General features: G+C 34.5%; 1 protein-coding gene across 1 annotated transcript; it reads left to right on the forward strand.

Annotated features, from left to right (window-relative positions):
- Positions 1 to 649: 649 nt before the first annotated feature.
- LOC108360952 (homeobox protein B-H1-like) lies at positions 650 to 22,847 on the forward strand. Its single transcript, XM_017613450.1, has 3 exons — positions 650 to 1,514; positions 14,108 to 14,336; positions 20,148 to 22,847. Exons 1-3 carry the CDS (start codon positions 836 to 838, stop codon positions 20,791 to 20,793), a joined length of 1,554 nt encoding a protein of 517 aa, XP_017468939.1. The 5' UTR covers positions 650 to 835; the 3' UTR covers positions 20,794 to 22,847.
- Positions 22,848 to 23,164: the final 317 nt, after the last annotated feature.

Genomic DNA, 23,164 nt, shown 5'->3' on the forward strand with positions numbered 1-23,164 from the left:
GCCTTTGCAAGGGGAACAACCAATACATACAGGGCCTCCTATTTTATAGCTTAATATTTCACCACGAAAATATCTACATATTTTTGTACATTGTAGATGCTACAAATTGACTGACTTCACAAGATTTTCCCCTATAACGTAGCAAATTCAACACAGTTCTCTTTATGTGTATATGTATATGTGTATGAGAGCGATAAAGTGCTTGAGTGTTATTTTTACAAGCTTTTTATCTAATGGGTGTAAAATATTGAATTAAGATTTCATACGCACGTATTCAGACATATATATACATATATGTATATAAGAGGTATGCATACTAGGTACTCTTTATAAAAACACCGAGCCGGTAAATCATTTAATACACCTCATACCCCTCCTTTCAACACAACATGCATACATATGAGTATGTTTTTAAGAAGAGACGGTGGAGTATCATTTGAGGCGGAGAGAGTTTGAATCATGGCGGCCTAATTGGTATGAGTGAATAGGCATAGGAGTTCGCACTCATGCAAAGAAAGGTACTAGTTGGAATATTACGATGGCAAGCGAGACCAATGCATATGTGTGGTTGAGCATCCACCACTTTACTAACTGGTTTATCCAACTTAAAGTCTGACAGTAGTTAATGAAACACTTTTGGTAACTGAAATTCTCGCAGGTGCGGTTAGTCGTGTTTCGACGGAGGCGAAGAAAGTTATTGCGGCGCAGTTTTCCGTTTCGGTGTAGTGCTGAGTGAATGAGTGCTATAATACGATTAAGGTTGATCTGAATTTTAAAATCAACCTGTATAAAAGATAGAAATCAAATTCCAAAATAAATAAGAAAACAGTGAACAATGAAAGATTCAATGACAGTCATAACCCCTTCACCAACTGCCGCTAGTGGTCAACAGCAAAAAATGTCTCATTTAAAGCCGAATCGGTCGCGTTTTATGATTAACGATATTCTAGCTGGTAGTGCCGCCGCTGCCGCTGCCGTCGAGGCGGCCAATGCAGCCAGTGTAGCGGCGGCTGCTGCATTCTATAAACAACAACAACAACAAAAGCAAAATATAAACAATAACAATCACAGTGGTAACAATAACGGAGGTCAAATTGCGTATATCCAGCCTTCACATCAGTCACTCGAATCTTCAATGTCCATGCAGCAGTCTCCGTCCGCACCAGCGCCACTAACTCTCCACTCGGCCCATCTGCAACTTCAACCACAAATACATCATTCACGAGTCCCCCCTCCACATAATTTAATTCCGTTACATACTCAAACGCCCGTAACTGCTGGGACGGCCGTTGCCGGCGCTGCACATAAAATTCATTTTCCCGTCGGTGCCACACAAATCGGCTCAAATGGCCTCAATGTGGCTCAATATGCGGCTGTGATGCAACAGCATTATGCCAGCGCTGCCGCCGCCGCACGGGAACTTGATAACAATAGTGACTACCAGGATAATGAGGATTGCGATAGTGAAGTCGGGAGTGGCGGCCACCAGGACGACAACAGTGTTTGTAGTAATGGTGAGGTGAGATTCATTTTATATGGGCGGGGTGACCGTTAGATTCTGAAACAGAAATTTGTTGGTCATAGGGCAAAGAGTATACTCTCTAGTATACCTGAGCTCATATTAGATATTTGAAAGCCGATTATCTTTGCGCTGAAGTTTTTACCATCAAAAAGCTTCCAATTACAAACAGTGTGCCATTCGGAGACGAATGCAACTCAAAATTCATTTATAGATGATACAGAAACTATGCCACTTATTAAGATTATTTTTCTTTACTTCCCAGTAAAAGCACCCATACGCATAGATATACAGAGTGTCACCTATGCTAATTTCAAATTAAAAACTGCAAGTACATACCTATGACCGTTACAAAGTGACTGCTGACTAAAAAGCATACATTCAATAATTCCCGGTCAAAACAGACATTTCATTTTACATAATTTCGCATAAAGCTAAAAATTGCCACAGTCCTTACCGCAGAACTCCACAGGCGAACACCGATGGCCTGCCAACTGTCATTTTGACGAGCAATGTGATTGCAAGTTTTGTGTGTCGGTACTTTGATGTCTTGGAATAAGCATTTGCCGCATGACGCCACCAGACAACATTCCCTCAATTTGGATGTTTAAAAACATTTAAACCTTTAAACAACTTGCTGAATAATTTCCTAAAACGTAATCATAATTAATACAATAGGAAACAGATTTTTATTTTGATTTAATATCAAAATTTCATCGATGTTACTACCAGCACGCTTTCTTTCAAATGAAAATATGGCTGTCAAACTATCGAATTGCCTGCAATAGACGTCAAACAATAAGCGCTCAAATACATATATTGCCGCCCATGAGAAATAGGCGGTCTCCATTGGAAATATATTTTGTGACATGGTTATCACGGCATCGGTGTTTTCGTGTGGAGACAGGGCCTTAGGAAAAGCGCTAGAAATATGCAAAATGCCAAAAGTTCCACGTATTTTGATTTTTAACGTTTACGCTGAAGCTGTAGCATACATTTAGGCACTAGGTGCTAACAGTGAGCTGGCAATGGTTTACAACAACAATTTTCCAACGATTCAGTTTTGTTCTGTTTAAACGTTAACGACTGGGGTTTGTTTCGTCAATTTAGCTCTGAAACATAACGAAACTATTTTGTTAAATTTACTCATTAACGAAATAACATAGCGTGTTTGTAGAAAAGAACTATAACTCAAAGTCGGATTTTACAACTTACGCCGCAATAATATGCTCATTAAAATCAGGCTTCAGTTAACAGAGATGGAAACATGATTATCCAAATTAACTGAAAATGTTGATAAGCCTGGATATACATATATACATACGTATGTATGTATGTATGTTTGTACATACATATGTAAAAGGAAATACTTATAATAAATTTAAAGTTTAAGAAGTGAAGCATCCAGAAATATGTAAAGTTTAAGTAAAATTTTTTTAAAGCTCACTCTCCCAATTTAAAACTTGCAAAGTCTTTTATAAGGTAAAAAAGGCCTTTTGACTTGACAATGTACATAAGTATCTATATATAAAAAAAAAAATTAGTGCCGTTTTCACCTTTAATTACAAGATAGACATTTAATTACGAGAAAAATGCAACAAACTGATATTGTTTACCTATGACCTTATTTGTAATGGTGTTACAAATTCTAGCTCTATGCGAATTTTTATAATTCTGAGTCATTCCATTGAAAAGAGGAAAACGACATACATTTAAATACGCCCTAATTATCTCTATTTCAGTAGTAACCTCTTTTAAAATGACTACATTTCATTAATCTGTTGGAAAATATTAAAAAACTTAAACGAAGTTGTAATTTTTGTCTTTGGGAACTTTTATTTCATGCGTAATAACTTTACACCAGTCACAAGAAGATGTCCCACCAGTCACAACTTAAATATTTTTGTAATATTTCTATGAATATGACACAAAGCCTCATTTTTATTGAAAACGAAAGCTTACAATTCATATTTTACAACACAAAAACGTCGTTCGTGAAGATTACGTGTTTTGGCTAAAATTCATTTTTGAGTGCACAAGGGTAAAATAGAGTTATTTTCAATGTCGCACCAGTCACATTCATTCAAATGATAGTTACATAAAAATAAGAAATCGTTTGGTATTTTTGTTAAAGCAATTTTATGCATAAGTAATCGTTTTATGTTAAAAATTATCTTTCGCTGTTGTATAAGTTCCGAGAACATATCTAAAATTCACAATTGATCACATTCTGGAGTAAAATGTCCCATCAGTCACAATGGAATGGTCCTACTGTTTTTAGTCTATGTACTTAATTTGACCGGACTAATAACTAAATATACAAAACACAACGAATACCTGCATAAAGTACACAAAGTTTTTCAGGAAAGATTTTTTTTGTAACAGCGAAATGTTAAATGATGTTTAAAAAACATATTTTTCCATTACTTTCTTTCAATTTTTGGTTTTATTTCGTTAAAATAAACAATTGTGAGCTGGTTGTTGAAAGTTGAGTCATTCACTTTGAAGAAATATTAAAATAAAAAGCAAATCAGAGAGAACTTCCACCTGACAGTGTTCTTACATTTGCAGAAAACAGCTTTATGTTGTATGATTTACAAAACATTGGGCGCGTTTCTAAGACGTAGCTGTTGTTAAACTGTTGAGTGTTTGTCTTCGAAACGCACAGTTGAGTAGTTCCGTTCAGTTCAACAGTTGGCAACTTTCCGCCATTTTTTCAAACGGAAAATTTTGACGCTACCTGAACTCAACGTGTTGGGCTTAGCCTAAACAGCTGATCGTAAAGACTTACGCCGCTTGTATTAAATTTAACGCCGCTTTGTTAGGTGGCAGTTGCAAACAAATTTATTCTATTTTATATTACTGATGTTATAAAGTAACTAAAATATTTTATACTAATACCACGTTTCTAAATATATGTTTTTAAGATGTTTGCTTTATAATTATACACTGTTTAATTCATTGTAACTTTGAAAGATATTTTCAACACGGCGGCAGCTCAGCGTTGAATTCTAAATACTATCGGGACAACTATCTCTATTTATTGCAATTTCATTTGTTTACATTTATCAACTGTTCATTTGGCAGCATATTCATCAAGCCGTTTCTAAGACGTAATTGTTTGGTCCAACAGTTGCCAACAGTTTGTAGCAGTTGAGCTAAACAGCTACGTCTTATAAACGCGCCCATTATGTGAGTCATGGAATGAATTAGTTTTTGAACTTCATGGTCCTGTGGTATCTCATGTCATTCTTCTAAAATTACATTTTTAAGCTCTGCTCGACTCTTTTGCAACTCGTTTTTTTTCAAATATGTATGCCCACAAATTTTCAATTAAATTTTTATCAGTGCTCTGTGCTGGGGAATTCAATACTTTGCTGCAATATAACACACTGCTAACTAGAGTTGGACTTTTTAGTTCACTTCTAGTTCGTTCAGCTCAATGAACTAGTTCGATAGTAGGAGCTGAGTTACAGGCGAACAGAAATGTATGTTTTATAACAAATACATATAAAATATTGGATTAATCTTTAAAGTAAGAAACAATTTTTTTTTCTTCTTCAAGTGGATGGTCCTCTTCTATAACGACACAATTCAGTCGTCTTCATTCAGTTTTCACAAATTGCACTAAACTATGTAAAACATAAGCGGTATTCTCGCAATCTTTCAAAGCCCTTGCACGGATTGTACGGTTTCTAAAGCTGTCTCATATGAAAATCAGGTTTCACCGTGCAATCCATGCAATCCGTGCACCGTGCAGGGGCTCTGGAGACTCGGAAAATATCCCTATTTGAAGTGTAGACGGAGGTATTCACAAACGTAGTGAGTTGGCAGTGCCCGTGGGGACTTAGTATTACATCGCGTTTCCACGGCGCCCGTATTGCGTAATTTCGACACTATACTCAGTTTCAGCTGAAATTGCGATACGATTCTATATTTGGGCATACAAAAAACTGTCACCTGAAATTGCGCATGAAATTGCCTCAACTTCCCAAATAAAACTCTGAAAATTGCTTATTGTGAACAATTAATGAGCTAAATGAAGAAAAACAAACGTCAATAACATGTAAATAAAAATAGGACAAACAAACCGAGCTAAACAAAACTAACAAAACAACAACAAACTGTCATCGAAATTGAGATGGTCGTGTAAACAGCTAATATTTCAAATTTAAATGGAGTGTCGAAATTGCGCAATTTCGGGCTCGTGGAACAGACTTTTACCAAACTCTATCTAAATCAGTGAATCGACTAAATGTTCTCTTCATTCTCATCTAACGATAGGCTCAGGAAAAGGCCAGAACGGACTGGTTTTGGACAGTAATTAAAGGGATGTTAGAAGAGCTGATGATTAGTCATATAGAGAGGTGCTTACCTGTGCTGCTCTTGTATGTATACGGGCCTTTAGTGTAGTAGCGATCGGGGGAAAAAAATATGTTTGTGTAAAAAATGCTGTATGCTCTTCGTGTTTTTAATTTTACTGTAAGGGAGTGCTTAAGCTTTTTTGAATAGTCTAAAAAATCCAACAAATTCAGCCCAAACTACAGGCATTTTTTTTTTTAATAAAAAGGCCCTTTGTAGATTTTGCGAAGAAAGTATTTTATTGTTAATTTTCCGCAGATTTGACTTTAATTTAAAGAAATAGACGAAACAGTCCCTTTCTTACTTTGTGCCAAAATTTTTGATAATTTCTTAGGGCCAATTTCAAATGAATACTTAAACGGCAGTTAAGTTTAATTTTGGATTGTTATTTAAATGCCGTTTAACTTCCGTTGGGTTTCAGATCAACTTTATTTAAATATGCCAAACAAGTGGCAACACTTTTGCTCGTTCCTTTAAATTGTTGTTGCGTTTGTTTGTTTGTTTACAATTTGCACTGAACAGCTGATTGTTCTTTGTCAAGGTTGATAAAGCAACCCATCTTTTATTCTTAATTGTTTGGTACAAACACAGGATTGCATATCTGAAATTGAAATAGGCAATATTGGCCATTTAAGTGCAATTTAAATGTATAAAATAAATTGTTGAAGTTAATCAACTATCTCTACTTAAATAGGCACTCTGAAATTGAGCCTTAGCGTAGCAGCTATCTAAGTAAGTATATTTTACAGTAATAAGTCCCATTTAAAGTGATGACTCACGATTTTTGGGCCAACTTTGGTAAATTAAGAAGTGCAACACACCAATTCAGTCACTCGTATGGAACATAAAACATACATCTGTATAAATAAACTTGCATTAAAAAACTGGTCAGTAGTTTAAACTTAGTTTTAAGTGAAATAATTACTATATGACGCCTTCGGTAAAAATATTTCTCATCAAAAAGTAGGGCTGGTTTGCAACCAACATAATTCTACTAAGCCCTTCAATTGCAAAAGTATTTAATTAAGAAAAATAAATACTCTGCCAAAATTTATCCCATGCGATTTATTTAATTTCACATATTACCGTATGCTATATAAGGCAACAAAAGACTATGCAAGCAAAATGTTTTGTGCTCACGTTGAGTATATTCATGCATACATACATATGTACGTGCATATAGCAGGAATTAATTTCATATAAAAAAATGGCGTGTCGTCCATTTCCGCTGTAACGTACTTATGTGGTGCATATTTTTATGCACAATATTGAACTTCCTCTGGCGGGGCGACATCTACAGTCTTCTAATTGTATGGCTTTGATATGATATCTACAACGAGGTTGATATCTAGACTAGGTTGATATCTAGACTTTTTGCTATATTAGCTTCGTTCCCCACGCTTTCCGGGCTGCTCCGGTAATTAGAGAGTAAAAATAAGGTACTCTCTCACAAGTGTCAAAAATGTGCCAGAGCGTGAGGAACGCAAAAAACCGCATTTCGTGCCCGGAATCAACATATCAGCTCTAAACAATGATTTTACGTGTATTTATCTTATATATAATAATAATCTTATATGGCTAATAAAATTACCAAATAACTACATTTTCTGAAAATTCTGTGATATTTTGCACTTTTGTTTTTATAAAATTTGCTTTCGGATTTAAACAACAACAGCAGTTATTTCAAATTGCCCTTTTACACATTTGTGCCCGGAAAAAAAGTCCGGGCTGTTTCGTGCACGAAGAAGAAGATATTTACGATCCAAAAGTTGAACGTATTCGCTCTCTATTACCCATTTTTCTAGCGTGAGGAACGCTTTCTGGGCTGCTTTGGGCACCCGTGGGTACCCGCGGGCTCGTGTGGAACAAACCTATTTATAGTATCTATAAATAGTGGTCTGGACACACAACATTGCAAGTTGATAAAAGCGTTGTAAAAAACGTTTTCACTGATTTATCACAACGTATTTGATTATATACGTAATTATGTCATAAGAACATTTCTGAGTTTTAAAGTATGTATATTAGACTGCATCACTCCCCATAGATACAAAAAAAAATCGGTACTAATTTTTCATTGGAATTATAGAAACTATTATATTTTAGGACGTCCACCAAAATATTTTGGAAAAATATTAAGATTTACGTGAGCTGGACCGATTTGAAAATACCTCGTAGTTTTTTTATGAATAAAAATAGTTTCCTAAAGATTTTTTTCGAAAAAAATCCCCTCAAATTACAAAACGGTGATGCTGTTTTTTAACTTTTTTCAAAGATTGGTATAAGAAAAACTTGAATAACCAAACGTAAACTCTTCCGATTTAGACTTAAGAGGTGTCATTGCAAAGGTGTTTTGTCACCCTTTTTATTTACGAACGTATTCAACGTTGAATTAATATGTATTGGTATTTAAAAAAAAAGGGATACGAATGACTTTTTTTGACAGAAGTAAAAACAGTGTGAAAATACCTTTCTACTGAGATCCCATAAGTCTAAATCAGAATATTTTTGGCCCAGTTATTCAAGTTTCTCGTAAATCAATCTTTGAAAAATGTAAAAAACAGCATCAAAAGTCTCATTCTTACGATTCCTTTGAAAATAGTTTTTAATATTTTTATGCCGATTTTTTAGGCTGAATCTGTTTTGTCATCTGAGGGGACTTTTTTCGAAAAGTTCTTTAAGAAACTATTTTTATTCATAAAAAACTGCATTTTTGGAAGTATTTTCAAATCGGTCCAGCTCACTTAAATCTTAATATTTTTCCGTAATATTTTGGTAGACGTATTAAAATATAAAAGATTTTGTAATCCCGGCGGAAAAACCGCAACTTTTTTGGTGATTCAGTCTAATGTATATATAAACAAACAATAACCATTAGAGATCAAAGAAAATTTTTGTTCAGGTCAGGAACGTATTTGTACTTCTTAACATATGTGGAAGCAAACAAAACAAGAACTATTTTAAAGCATTTTTACATAATACCATGTTCTGACCGACATCGAAAACATGTTTTCGTTGCTGAAAATTGGTTTTCGACCTAAAACTTGCATTTTCGTCCATGTAAAATTTATCAAACGAAAACCAGTTTTCACTGAAAACTACTTGAAAACTCACCTTCCACTCATTCCAATCGGTGTCTGCACTAACTTTTTAGATAAATTTACCAAAGTGGAAGTCATATTTTATCTTCTATAATGCGCCAGTTCGAATTTATTGTTAATTGGCTGGTCAAATTAAAATAAGAATAAAAGTAAAATGTTGTTAATGAAAATAAAATGAAAGAAAAGAATTTTGGTTTTGTTTTGTTGCAGAAAAACAGTGGTGTTGCGCATTTACTTCCATATAAAAGTCAGATTTGTTCATGCATTGTGTGGAAGAAAATTTGCAACACCCTCCATAAAAAAAATCTAAAAAAATCAACGGTAATTTTTAGCTATATTTCTCTTACAGAGTTGCATGCAATAATGCTTGCTAATGACCTACTCGCAATAGCCGCGTTAAACCATTACCATGTTGAGTAGAACTTTACAGGTTGAAAAGAATAATTAAATTGTCGAAAATACGGGAAAAATCTTGTCCCGGCGGAACATTTCAAATTTAATGCAAAATACGGGAAATTTGGCAACGCTAATCTGGCAAAAGAAGAAGCCATCAATTGAAGGTCCATACAAAAAATAAAGGAGTAAGGAATGTAGGGCGGAAGGCCTCTTGACTCTCCGGAAGGCCTTTCGGAAGGGCTTTTAACTTCTGAAATTATGTACTGGGTTATAAAATGATGTATATTTTATAAAGTCAAGCACGACGAACATTTTGGCAAGCACGTTCACAACTCGCATTCGTCTTTTTGATTTTTTTTTCTGTAGTCCCGCAAATCCCGCTGATCCCGCATGGGTAATCCCTCATTTGTGATCCCGCAAAAATGGCGCTGGATCCCGCGTTTGCGGGATTGGATTCCATAGTTATAAAGTCTCAAATAACACGAAATTATATCGGTATGCTGGCCGCAGGTCAATTAGTGAATGTTTGTCTAGATAAAATCTAAATGAAACTTAAACTAACTAAATATGTAATTCCATGATTTAAAAAATATACTTTCTAAAGCCAACGTTAATTTTTCATAGCAAATTGTTGCGCCCCCTAGAATTCTTGTTTTAAATGTTGGTGTTTCTTATTTAGGAAATTCATCACAATTATCAAAGGTACATATATGTATAAAATTGTTCAAAAACACGTGCATAAATTAAGAAAGTAGACCCATAAAAATGTGTCATTCGAATCTGGCCACATTTCTTTCGAGTTCAATCGGATTCCGTGACAAGTTTTCGGTATTTGCAGCCAGCGTTCGCATTCGTACATTTTAATTGATGAGCTCGAGGCGAATTAATACAAGGTGGTATCGGTTGAGCAAAAACAAAAATTACAACAACAAATTATACGCACAATGACGGCAAAAAGTACCCCAAAATACAGCAAACACCTCATTTTGACATTCAGAACGACCTTACGAATTCTAGTCACCCAACCTTCGCCTTGGATGAGCTCAATAATCGACGTGATGAAATGAAAAAGCAATAGGAATTGCGAAAGCGTATGAAAACAAGTAAAAAAGTTTAAGTTCGGGTGGAGCCGAACATTAGATACCCGTCGCAATTACTAAATATAGTTTTTTTCACCTTTCCGAAACTACCGTTACATGGTAAACAGGGGTGGTTTTATCTCTGTGTCAAACATCTTCGATAAACTTGCATAGTTATATGTGGGCGGTATCACGCCCATTTTTCAAAATTCCATAATAATATTACTTATTTTTAAGGGAATGTAGTTAGTGTCAATTTTGTGTAAATTAGCGTCCTAAAATTTCGAAATATTGAAGTTTCAAGCATTTCTGAAATTTACCGTTATGTGAAAGCGGCCGTAATTTTAGTTCGTGGCTACGCCCATTTTCCAATAAATTATAGACGGACGGACGGACAGACAGTCACCGCTTCATGGACTTCTTCTTTCATTCTGATCGTTTAGGCATAGATTTGTCTATATCTATCTCGCTCCGTTTTGCCTGCTACAAACAACCGTTATGTGAACAAAGTGCGCTCGGGTATAAAAATTTATCTTTGCAAAAATACGTTTAGAGTAAACAAATTACTTGACTGCCCGCAAAAAATTGGCGGCCGGTGTGCTTTATCGACTTTTTATCGATTTCATGTTTTTTGGCATGTAAGCAACAAATTTGCCAGGCAGTCAAAGCACCGGTTATCTTTAACAGGCAGTCCAGAAAACGGCCCTAAGTTTGTTAAAGTCGGAAGAAGGTACATAACCTATGGCATTACAAAACAAGTTTGTCACGCCAAATTAACCGTCGTTTATTTTAAATGGGACATATGGTCAATAAAATACATACATATATTTTATAAATTCAAATAAATCAAGTTATTGATGGAACTAGTACACAGTCGAAACAAAACGAAAATAACCATGTCATGGTCATAGCTGTAATGAATTAAATCTCGCAGCGTAGAGTAGAAACTTGCAAGTTAGACGAACAGCTGACAGATTTTTTTTTATTCAAAAGTGTAAAATTGAAAAAGTAAGAAAACAAATCCCCAGGCCTTTTACTGACTAAACGAATTATTACTGAATTTTCACGAGTTTAATTAGTCGCATTTTATTATTTTTAACTTCCGAACCATCAAATTCTATTTAGTGATTTGCGGAAATTCCAACCAGCTGGTTTTGATCAGCCATTTTCTTATTGGCAAACATTTTCCAGCCCAGCAGAAACCAGCAGCTTCCCCTCAAAATGAAATGTCGTTTTGCTCTCTCAATTTCCCCTTCTTTGCCAGTTTATTGCGTACGCGAACACAAAAACCTGATAGTTTTTGATAACTTTCAGCAATTAGGTGTATTCACGTATTCTTACAGCAGAAAACTCTCAACAGCAAAATTCAAACGAAATTTTAAAGCAATTTGCTAAGCAAAAGTAAGTAAATGAGTATGCGCTTTCTACCGAAACATTTGCAGACCTAATAAGTTATTTTAAATTTAAAAACCATCAAAATACATTTAATTTTTTTCATAGGTTGCAGTGAGATGACTTTGATCAGCTGTTTTTCTTGCTGGCAAATTGCTACGAGCAAAATTTTTTCCAGCAGAAACTAGCAGCTTCTCAACGAAATGAAATGCCAGTTTGGTCTTTAAATTTGCCCTATAGTTATCAATAACTATCAATACGCGAATGCAACTAATCGCTGAAGCTGAATTGCTCAAAATTGACATACGGAGTAATCTTTTAGCACAAAACCAAATAAAAAAAAAACTGGGAAAAATGGGCGCGGCTCTGCGTATATTTATAGCCCTGTTCGCGTACGCACTATCCAGTAAATTCAGTACTAATTTTACTGGTTTTTTACTGGATGTCGTTTTCGTACGCAAAAACTTGCAAGAAACTAACAAAAGAGAGGAAATTGAGAGAGCAAAAATGACAGCTGAACTTGCAAGTTTTACTGGATAAATTTTTACTAGCAACTATTTGCTAGTAAGAAAAACAGCTGATGGCATGATGCTTAATGTAATTCACATTAACAAAATAATAGTTTGTGGTGCTCTTAGAGTTGCAACTGGCAAAATAAACCTATTTAAATATATAATAAGATGGAAAATACTAGTTTTCTTAGAAAATTACATCGGAAAATAACAAATTAATCAGCTGTTCATAAAACTAGCAACTTCTTGCTGGTTTTGCGTTTTCGTACTTTCCTGCTTATTTCACTGATTGAGAGTAAATATTGGCTTACTCTCCGAAATTTAGTTACTGGCAAGTAACTAGATATTTTTTGCTGGAGAATACGAAAACACAACTTTTGATAAAGCGTATATCTTAGTAAGATTATGGAGAGAGGTGTGCACATATTAAGCGTATATCAGTAACTGATTTAGCAATCTCTACGACATTTCATACACATACATATGTATTTCCGAGGTCTCACAAACCAAAAAAAAGACAATTTTATATTTTTAAAGTGAGGAGAAGATTCATTTTCCTTCAACATTAATGGCTAACTAAGATACGCACAGCCACGATGAAAGGCTAATTTTTAATTAATTTGCGTGCATTCGATTATTTCATCTTCTTAGGTTCGCACTAATGCGCAACAGCTACGAATTCGCCAAAAAGGACACTTAAATGAAGATATTGGAGGCGAAATACAACAAGTCCTTCAAATCTGTTGCTATTAAACTGATAGTTTATTTGGAGTATAGATAACTGGTTACTCAAACAAAGCGTGTACACAAATTTTCTTAAAATTGTTAATGATTTAACAACAAAATATGTAAGAAATTATCTTGCGCGCGCAGCGAAAGTTGATCGTCCCACCGTCGCGTTTAGATGTGTGAAAGAAAACAACATGGCAACAGAGCACATGAAAAGTTACTAATATTTTTTTCATCAACTAAAATTCTCTACTTTATAAAGTTTATACAACTAGTTTATTTTATTTTATTTTATTAGGTATGGGCTATACTGTATGAGGCTTTCAATAGTTATGAATAGGGCTAGGAATCTCATGCACTCAAAAATGGAAATTATGCGCTATAAACAAGTAAAATATCCAATTAAAAATATTTTTAACCGACTTCCAAAAAAGGAGGAGGTTATCAGTTCGTCGGAATATTTTTTTTTTTTTTTTTTTTATGTATGTTATCGCATAACTTTGGAACACGTCAACCGATTTCGATAATTCTGGTTGAGATCCGATCAGCGGATCTTGTTATATATATATATATATATATATATATATATATATATATATATATATATATATATATATTTTTATATGGGAGTTGAAGTCGGTTTTTTTTTTGCTAAAAATTACTTGTCCTAATAAATATCTTATTGCCGGTATAAATATATGTATTTTAACAAAAATGACGATTGGGTTCATATCAAATTACAATACATATTTACGTATGTAGTATGTAAGTATAAAATTAGTTTATAATCAAGCCAGTTACAATCTTGTTTAAATAGAAACATTGACACTGGTTCAAATCAATATTTGGTAAAAAATTCTAAGCAATTTTTTTTATAAACATGCATGAGATTCCTAGCCCTAGTTAGAAGTATACTGATTTATTATAAAAATGCAGTTCCCAGGTTTACAGTGTCGATATTTGTATTCTAAAGATAGGCAATAAATTTAATAATACTTAATTAAACTTTTTTTTTAGGCGCTAAAGACGAGGATGGCAGTAGCATCAAGAGTGGATCCATCAATGAAGCTCATAGTTTGAGTAAAAAGCAACGTAAAGCACGCACCGCTTTCACGGATCACCAATTGCAAACCCTTGAAAAATCGTTTGAAAGGCAAAAATATTTAAGTGTGCAAGAGCGACAGGAACTCGCACACAAGCTTGATCTAAGTGACTGCCAAGTTAAAACTTGGTATCAAAATCGTCGGTAAGTTTAACAAGGCAAATACATTCACTTTATTATAATAAAATTGATTGGGCTACAAATCTGCATACTCAAAAAAATTCTAAAAAATCTGATTAAAAAGTTGAAAATTTTTTATGAAAATTTGCTGAATTTTCGGGAGTTTTGCACAAAGTTTGAGAATTATTTTTTTTATGTTTTTTGTTGTAGAATGAACCATATTTTTAGCGGAAAAATATTAGAATGAAAATTGTTGCATATATTGTGAAAAATTTGCTGTGCCAATACTTTGTACGGACAGTGTACATGTTTTCTATTTCTACGCATAAAATGGTTTGTATAAATTTTTAAATTTCCAAAATTCTACTTTGTGAAGTTCACAGGCTTATACAAAGAAAAACAAAAAGTTTTACAAACAAATTTATGCGCATAGAAAGTTTGCTACTTGATATCTATGAGCGCCTGGTATTGGGAAATAAAAAAGTCGTTTTCTTTAAAAATATACAGTTGGCTTTAAAAAGTATGGACTGTATATATAAAGCTGTTACGCACTTTTTGTCATAGGTAGCAAATTTTAGCAGTAGTACAAAGGCAGAAGCAAAAAGACTATTTTCTACTGGCAAGATTTTCTTCTAGTGTCAGTATGTATTTTCTCAGTATAGTACTGAATGATAATAAGCGCTTTCATTCAACGAAAATTTACATTCAAATTCTATACTGAATGGAACTCTACCATTCAATATATATGATAGTATTTGGCCGAGCTTCTCCTCCGATTTGTGGCGTGCGCCTTGATGTCGTCCCACAAAGCGGAGAGAATTACAGTTTTACGCCGACTCCGAACGGCGATTGTATTTTTATGAGAAGCTGTTTTTCTTGGCGAGGGGCGACCGCAGTTAAGAACTAACCTTTTTTCTAAATTTGTTTGCGATGTTGCTTTGACCAGGGCTTGAACCCAGTCTTTGCGGAGTTGAAGCACGCACTGCTTACCACAACACCACAGCGGCCGCAATACAGTTTTTTTTTACCTCCCTTTTATTAGCTCGGGATGTAACTATGTAATATTGATGCGCCTAAAAGATGCAGCGATTTCTATTCTCAAGTAACATACTTGGCAGTACGAATGCAAATTATAATAGCGAGGTTTTAGTTTTTTAAACTATTTTTATTTTGAAATAATTTAAGCCACTCAGGAATGAGTTTTGTTTTTATACGAACAAACAATCAAAATTTTGAAAAGAATGTCGAGTGAATGCAGAGTCTATTGATTCAATCATTGGACAGCTCTGATATGTACATATTGGCACCAGAAAAATTTCGTTTGGAGCTAAAACGGCCGAAAAAAGAGCCAAACAATACTAATACTAGCTAAAATGAAGAGCTAGAATTTTTTTTTTAAGTTGAGCTTTTATTGACGTAAGGTTTTTACATTTTCCGCAAATTTAATAAAAACAACGAATTTTTTAAATTTAAGTGCCGAAAACAACTTCTAAACCCAAAATAGGGAGCATATGTATATTTGGAATTCGTTATAACACTTACATACATGTATGCACATACCTATATGAACTAGACAATGAACTAAAAATACTTTACAAATGGTTAAAATCTGCAATTTCAGATATTTGATTTTGACCATAAAAACTCGGGTAAGGAATAATTTTTTCGCAATATTTGTCTGAAAAGTTTTACTTCCTTCTTCCTTAAATGTAAAATTGGTAAGGTGAAAACAAAATCCGCACGTTCAGAAAAACGATTTTCTTCTAATTAATTTTTGAATTTTTATGGTGCAGTCTGTATTTTCCCCTGGATGCAAATGTATATTTTTCCACTGAATTTCGAAATTTTTAACTTTATCAATGCTTCAGTTTTGGCTTCCATTTTCTACCGTGGACGCCTGAGAGAGAATAAACCGTCTGCTCTTATTGGAGCTCGAATTACTGTCCGGTATAGTTTGTGTGCTCCCGCGCACGTTGCATAAACTAACTGACTTACTTTCCCATTTTGCATTTGCTTGCGCGCCATTTGCATTAGGAATGGAAGTTTTCTAAGTAAATATTGTTATTATTACTTTTTTTGGCGTTGAGGTGGGGTAAGAAATGCTTTCGCACCATATAGGTACCGTCGTCCCTACGTGTGTGGTGTATCCACTGAAAACTCCCTCCTTCTCTCCTGGATTCTTCACCTGCCCCGGGACTACTATTGCATTACTTCAGGGCAGGAGATCCAAGACGGTGTCCTGAAAAGGACTCACATTCTGTTACTCTCCCTGCGTCCAGTGCCATTGGGTCGCTGGTGTGCAATTGTTGCAGGTTTATATCTTAGCAGTATTATGTTACGTCGTGATGATGATGTTCAGGAGCTCTTTGCAGTTCTCGCCGTTCCTTTCTAATCACGTCTTCGACAAAGTTTGCTACCGCATTCTAATAATCTTCATCTGTCATCATTTTCTCTTTAATATTTCCAGTTGTGTATGCTCCGATTACCCGTTCTAGCGCATATCTTTTATTATGCCATCGTTCGCATTTAAAGAACGTGTGCTCTGCGTTGTCGAATTCTGTGTCACCATATATACATCTAGGTTGGTCTACTTTTCCCATACGATGCAAATATTTTTCAAAGTATCCATGGCCGGATAGAAACTGCGTGAGGTAGTAATTAACTTCACCGTGCTTTCTTTGAGTCCATTCTGTGAGGTCGGGTATTAGTTCCGCTGTCCATCTTCCGCTTGGTTCGGTGTTCCATTTTGCTTGCCACATCTCTATGGTTTTTTGCCTCGCTTCTTAGGAACTTAGTCTCGGCAGCCTCATCTTTTTTGCTTCCCATTGTTGTCTGCGTTCCTCAGCTAATAGATCTATGGGGATGGTTCCGCTTATAACAAGGACTGCTGCTCCAGACACCTTTCGGTATGAGGAGGCTACTCTGAGTGCGCAGGTGCGCTGCACAGAATTTAGCACTTTTCGGCGACCTTTCGACTTTACTGTGTCTGCCCAGAGTTCGCTTCCGTATAAAAGGTTCGAGTTCATTTTCATAAATAAGTTCATAAGTTCATAAATTTAATAAAAAAAAATATTTTGTTTAATTTCTTTGTTTTTATAGCACAAGCATTTCTTCCTAAATGTTTTTTTTTCAATGCAATTAGATTTTCAAATTTGTTATTTATTTATAAATTGAATAAATTATTTTTACTTACATTTATTTAACTTTAAAAATCTTAACCACCTCCAAGCGGCCTCGAACCTGCGATTTCAGAACCAGAACCAGTAGTCTTCACGTGACGACACAGCCGACATTTGTAAGAAAAGCACTTAATTGCGTTTTATTTTTGGGCTTTGGCAATTCAATGACAGATGTCGCTCATCGCCTAAGTTCTTCGAAATTGTCGAACTGGTAGGCAACTAGTTAATGAACTAGTATTTTTTCTAACTGGTTTGGCTTTTCACTGCAGGATACTTTCAGCATCTATACATAAGCAGCATTTCGTTTTTGCATGGTTCTAACAAAACGAAAAAAATACCCAAAAATAAATTTGAAATGTTATAAAAAATGTTCACCAAAATAAATATTTTTTTTCGGTTTTTAGTAAAAATTTGTTGAAAAATGAAGGCTCCGGTGAATTATGAACATTAAATTCCAATTTTGAACTAGTGCGTGCTGGCTTCGTCGTGTAATATGAATTACGGAAAACGCATTTTTCTAGCAAAGAATGCGAAGTCCTTGGAAAGGATTTGGCTTAATTTTTCGCTACAGCAGGGGAACTTGTACAATTAAATAATATAATTAACTGGTTAATTGTTAATAAATTAATTTTTAATTTATTTAATTTTTCGCTACAGCAGGGGAACTTGTACAATTAAATAATATAATTAACTGGTTAATTGTTAATAAATTAATTTTTAATTTATTTAATTTTTCGCTACAGGAGAGGAACTTGTACAATTAAATAATATAACTAATTAATTAATTATATTAATAATTATAATTAATTATTAAATATTATAATTAACTGGTGATTTAAATTACGATATTTGTAAGGTACTTTTATCATACAAGTTGTATGTACGTATTCCCAGATCATTAAAAAAATGTCCTTTATTTTACTTTGGTTAATATGGTCACCGTAGATGTACGTCGCAGTATTCACCACAGTATTTTCAACTTTTTATTGAAATTGCTTAGTTTGATGAATATTTTAATGTACGGGTATAAAGCTAAAGCTTTTCTATTAAAAAACCGGTAAAGAAAAAAGTTGCCATTATTTCATTTGTATGAATAGTAGCGTCCATTGAATTTTGGCATCTGATATTTCACAGCCTGCTGCCTCACTCTTTCATCACAAAATAATGGAACGAAAATATATTTCTGTTGAAAACATTGGGTTACCTTGTGCTCTTTGTTCACAAAATACGTTAGAAAACCGTAGTAGAAAGCGTAGCAAATTTCTAGAACTCTTTACTGCTTAAGAAAATTCGGCTTAATACATTTTGCTTGGACATTTCTTGAGCGCACCATGCTTAAAACTTTAAAAAGGATTTCTACTGTTACGATTATCCCTTGATTCTTAGCTATTTCCCAATCTCCAGCGATGAAGATTCCGATATTTTCGTCGAACCAAAGAAATGTATACAAACAATAACATAAAAATGATTTGATTTTCTATCTTCGATTGCATTCCTGCTGGGATACAAAAATTTGTAAACCAAAGGTTTGTCTCTACGGGAACGTATTGTCATTATTGAACATAAAAATTGAATATTAAAAAATATGCAATTAAGTTTTGAAAATAAATGAAGGATTCGTATCTTTGTGTGATATAAACCGCATTATTTTTAGTAGTAACAGTAAAAAGTGATAACTACATCGATGCACTAAAACCACTGAAAATATCTAACTTTAAATTCCATCAAGTCACATCAGTATGTGTGTATGATGGAAAGTCGTTTTCCGTCTCTTCATCGCTCTTAAACGACCAGCGCATATCTTTATTATTCGAAGATATCAAGCAACACTTGACTGTACATTGTAATTTGTCAATCCTTGAAATAAACTGAATAAAAAACATTAACGGAACATATTTGCAATCATCCCTAAATACGAATGTGTTATTGCTTATCTAAGCGCTTAAAATTCCATTTACAAAATTAGTTTTAATTATTTCTTGATATTGGTGGACTTTCCGATAAAGTAGGATTATGATTTATTTCAGACAAATTTCCGTCATCCCTTGTCAAATTGGGTCATTTTCCGTTGTCAGTTTTAATTACACTGTACACCAGCATTTTCGCAACATAATATTCTGATTCTTATTTTATTTGCTCTCAAAAGTTAAGGGGTCATGCCGTGTCTTTCTACTGCGAAAGTTATATTTATTTTTAATATTCAGTCCTATGTATCCGGCATCAGAATCGGTCTAACGGGCCTGAGTTCATCCCGAGCCTCAAAAAATAGGGCGGATGTTATGTAACAGGCACGATTTTTAGGTTAGGAAAAATCCTGATGAGGAAAAAAGGGACTTTAGATTCGTGTTCAGAGTTGATTTGAGGTTGCTTCTTCTTTTGAAATGTTATTTTCTTATTAACTAGAAGTGATGTTTTACTTTCCTTCGAAGGTCGGAGACCTTTTATTTGCGCCATTATAAATGCGAAAGAACAATTCAAAAAAGTACTCTCAACTCCAAACTGGCATTGTAAAGGCCCACATAATCTTTAAAATGAAACAAAAATTATTTGTAATTTTATCTTATTTTTTGCATTAGGTAGCCATTTATCAACATGTATATATAAAAATATATATATGTATACGTATATTGTTCATTTGTGTATTTCTCCATTTCAGTACAAAATGGAAACGACAGACTGCGGTTGGTTTGGAACTGCTGGCTGAAGCAGGAAACTTTGCAGCTTTTCAGCGACTCTATGGGGGAACCCCTTATTTGGGCGCATGGTCTTATCCAGGTGCACAGGCGCCACATGGTGCCCCTACGCCGTCGAGTATTGACTTGTACTATCGCCAAGCAGCAGCCGCAGCCGCAATGCAAAAACCTCTTCCCTACAATTTGTACGCCGGAGTTCCTAACGTAGGATCACTTTCTGGACTGCCCGTTTCTGCTACAGCACCGTTTTCGCATCTCTCCGCTTCCAGTTCGTTATCTTCATTAAGCAGCTACTACCAGAGCGCATCGGCGGCAGCAGTGGCTGCGGTAGCTGGTACATCTGCATCTAGTTGTATTCCTGTCGACAAGCCAATCGCTTCACCACCATTGTCGGTCACGGCAACAGTACCATCACCTGTATCTCAAAATAATGCGACGATAGATCGGAGGTGCTCGTCAAATTCTCCCACGCAAAAATCACCTCTAAGACATATTGACTTGGCTCGCTCTCCCAGTCCCACTCTAAATCCAGGAAGCCCACCTGGTCGATCAGGAAACAGCTCACAGGTGCAGTCTGATGACGAGGATCAAATTCAAGTATCAGTTTGAAATTAAGATACATACCAAATAACAAAGTAGTGGAAATCTCAACACATTCATATATGTATGTATAGTGCTTATCATAACTGCATGGTGCATTTTCCTTCCTATAAAAAAATTAGCAAACATACTTCGTATGGAAGAAAATTATTGACATCGACAACAAAAAAAATTCCTAAAATCATCGTTGTAGCGCCTTCTAGCTTGCATTCAATTTAGAACTGAATGGGTTGCCAAAAAACTTTCTAAAAATTCGGAGTAAAAAAAGCTAAACTTTGAGTTTATCAGTTCGTCGGAATATTTTTTATGTTTTTTTTTTTTGATGTCTGTGACCGCATAATTTTGGACCATGTCAATCGACTTCCATACTGGTTTAGATCCAATCATGGGATCATGAAATACATATATTTATATATATATTTATATATGCGAATTGAAGTCGGTTTTGTTTTTTCCTTAAAAATTATCTACTTGTTTTTTACTTTTGTACGAAGTTTAAAACTCCGATTTATGTACGTATATATGTGTTTTTTTTTATAGAATTAAAAAAATAGTTAAAATTAACTAATAAAAATAAGTAGTCAAAACCTGCCAATATCTGAGTATCGTATAGTAATGATAAGCACTATTTATGTACATTAGGCTGGGTCGATTTTGTATGGGGAAAGATATAAGTTATTTAATCAGATTGCAATAGTGATATTATATTTTCATAAGTCTAAGCAAATAATAATTTACTATAAGGAATTAAAATAAGTCATATGTATCTTTAGCCTGCGCATTTGAGTCAAAGTTTTGGAAATTTTTGAAAAAACATTTTTGATTTGTGTGTTTTATTAATATATGTATGTAATATATGTAGATTAAATTCGTCAAAATTAAAAAAGTGGAAAATTCGGTAACTTAATTTTTAGTGTACCCGTAGTGAAAAAATCTTTCCTTTTGACCGCAAAATTTCCCTAGTAAAAGACTATTAGATGCTTGCCAAAACGGATGAATAGTAGCTTAATCAAATTATTATTGCTAAAAAGTCGAGGTTTTATTATGTCATTGCCCAGCATAAAGTATCCACAGCAAATCGAAAAATTTATCCAAATCTATTTAACGAAAATAGGAAGCAATTTTTATGCACCGCATAGGAAGAGAGGCCATTCGTTGGTTGAAACTTCGACAACGTCTTTTGCTGGGAACGCATTTTTTGACTTATTTCTGTTAGTTTGGTCTTTGTTGGTGGTCTTTCGCAACCGCTGATTTATAGCAATTTTGTTATATACGAGTGCAGTTAATATTTTTAACATAAACTTTGTAATGTACTTCCCGTCTTCATTTTCATCTTAAGTCTAATGTCAAACATCTGTTTGATATTTTAACTATTGATTGAATTGGCAAACTTCTTACAGCAGCGCTTCTTTACTTGGCGCTTCGTTACTTGAGGCTTGGGCACTTTCGTTGCTTAACAAACCAAAATAGGTATACATACGTAAAACTGCCAAGCAACGAGCTCGGTGTGAAGACCCCTATAAAAAGTCAAGGCTACGTTGTATATGTACATACATATGTACATACTGCAATGGTCAGATAAATGTTACCATTGTTAAAATTTATTGAATTCGCATCATTTTCGATACAAGTTTCCTCCAAGCCATATGGTTTGACTGTTAGTCCCAGTTTTCAATATGACTCTGAGCCATGACTTAAGGCGCAGATTAAATGGGTGTTACTTATATTTGGATAGGTGAAACCTAACGTTACTTAATGCTACGTCGAAGTCTGTTTCATTTTGATTTTCTAAATTCTAAGTTTATTTAAGTTGCCACAGTCACATATTAAGGCTGCGTTGATGTTTTGGGACTATGTAAATAATTATGCGGTTTCAATGCCGTATGTACATAAGTGTATTGAAAAAGTCTATTGTAAAAACAAAACTTGCTTTTAAAATAGCAGAATCCGCGGTTAACCAAATTGTTATAAAAACCATATTTGATTGGGTGGGGGGAGGGGGGTTTCCCAACTGAATGTGAAATAACACAAATTTACTTTATTTTCTTTCTCGTTGAGCAATAAGACCAACTTTTAAACTTAATAATTGAGTAATAAAGCAAAATAGTGCACAAATGTATGTACATAGGTAGTCACCCGGTTACATTTGACAAAAAGTAGTACATTAACAAGTTAAATGGAAGGTTTTGTAAGTATACAATTTTGAAAGTACCCAGCGTCGCGGTGGTCCGCGTTCGACGTCGCGCTCGCGGCCCCCGCCCCTTTTCTCCTTTCGCAATTATGCACTGCTGTCATTATAACAGAATAATAATAAAATGACACTAGTTCACTTCTGAAACTTCTTTTTAATCTCCAAGTAATGGGAATTATTGCGTATGGT

The sequence above is a fragment of the Rhagoletis zephyria genome, unplaced genomic scaffold (genome assembly GCF_001687245.7).
Source record: "Rhagoletis zephyria isolate East Lansing unplaced genomic scaffold, Rhagoletis_zephyria_1.1 Rzeph_scaffold_00664, whole genome shotgun sequence".
Taxonomy (NCBI): domain Eukaryota; kingdom Metazoa; phylum Arthropoda; class Insecta; order Diptera; family Tephritidae; genus Rhagoletis; species Rhagoletis zephyria.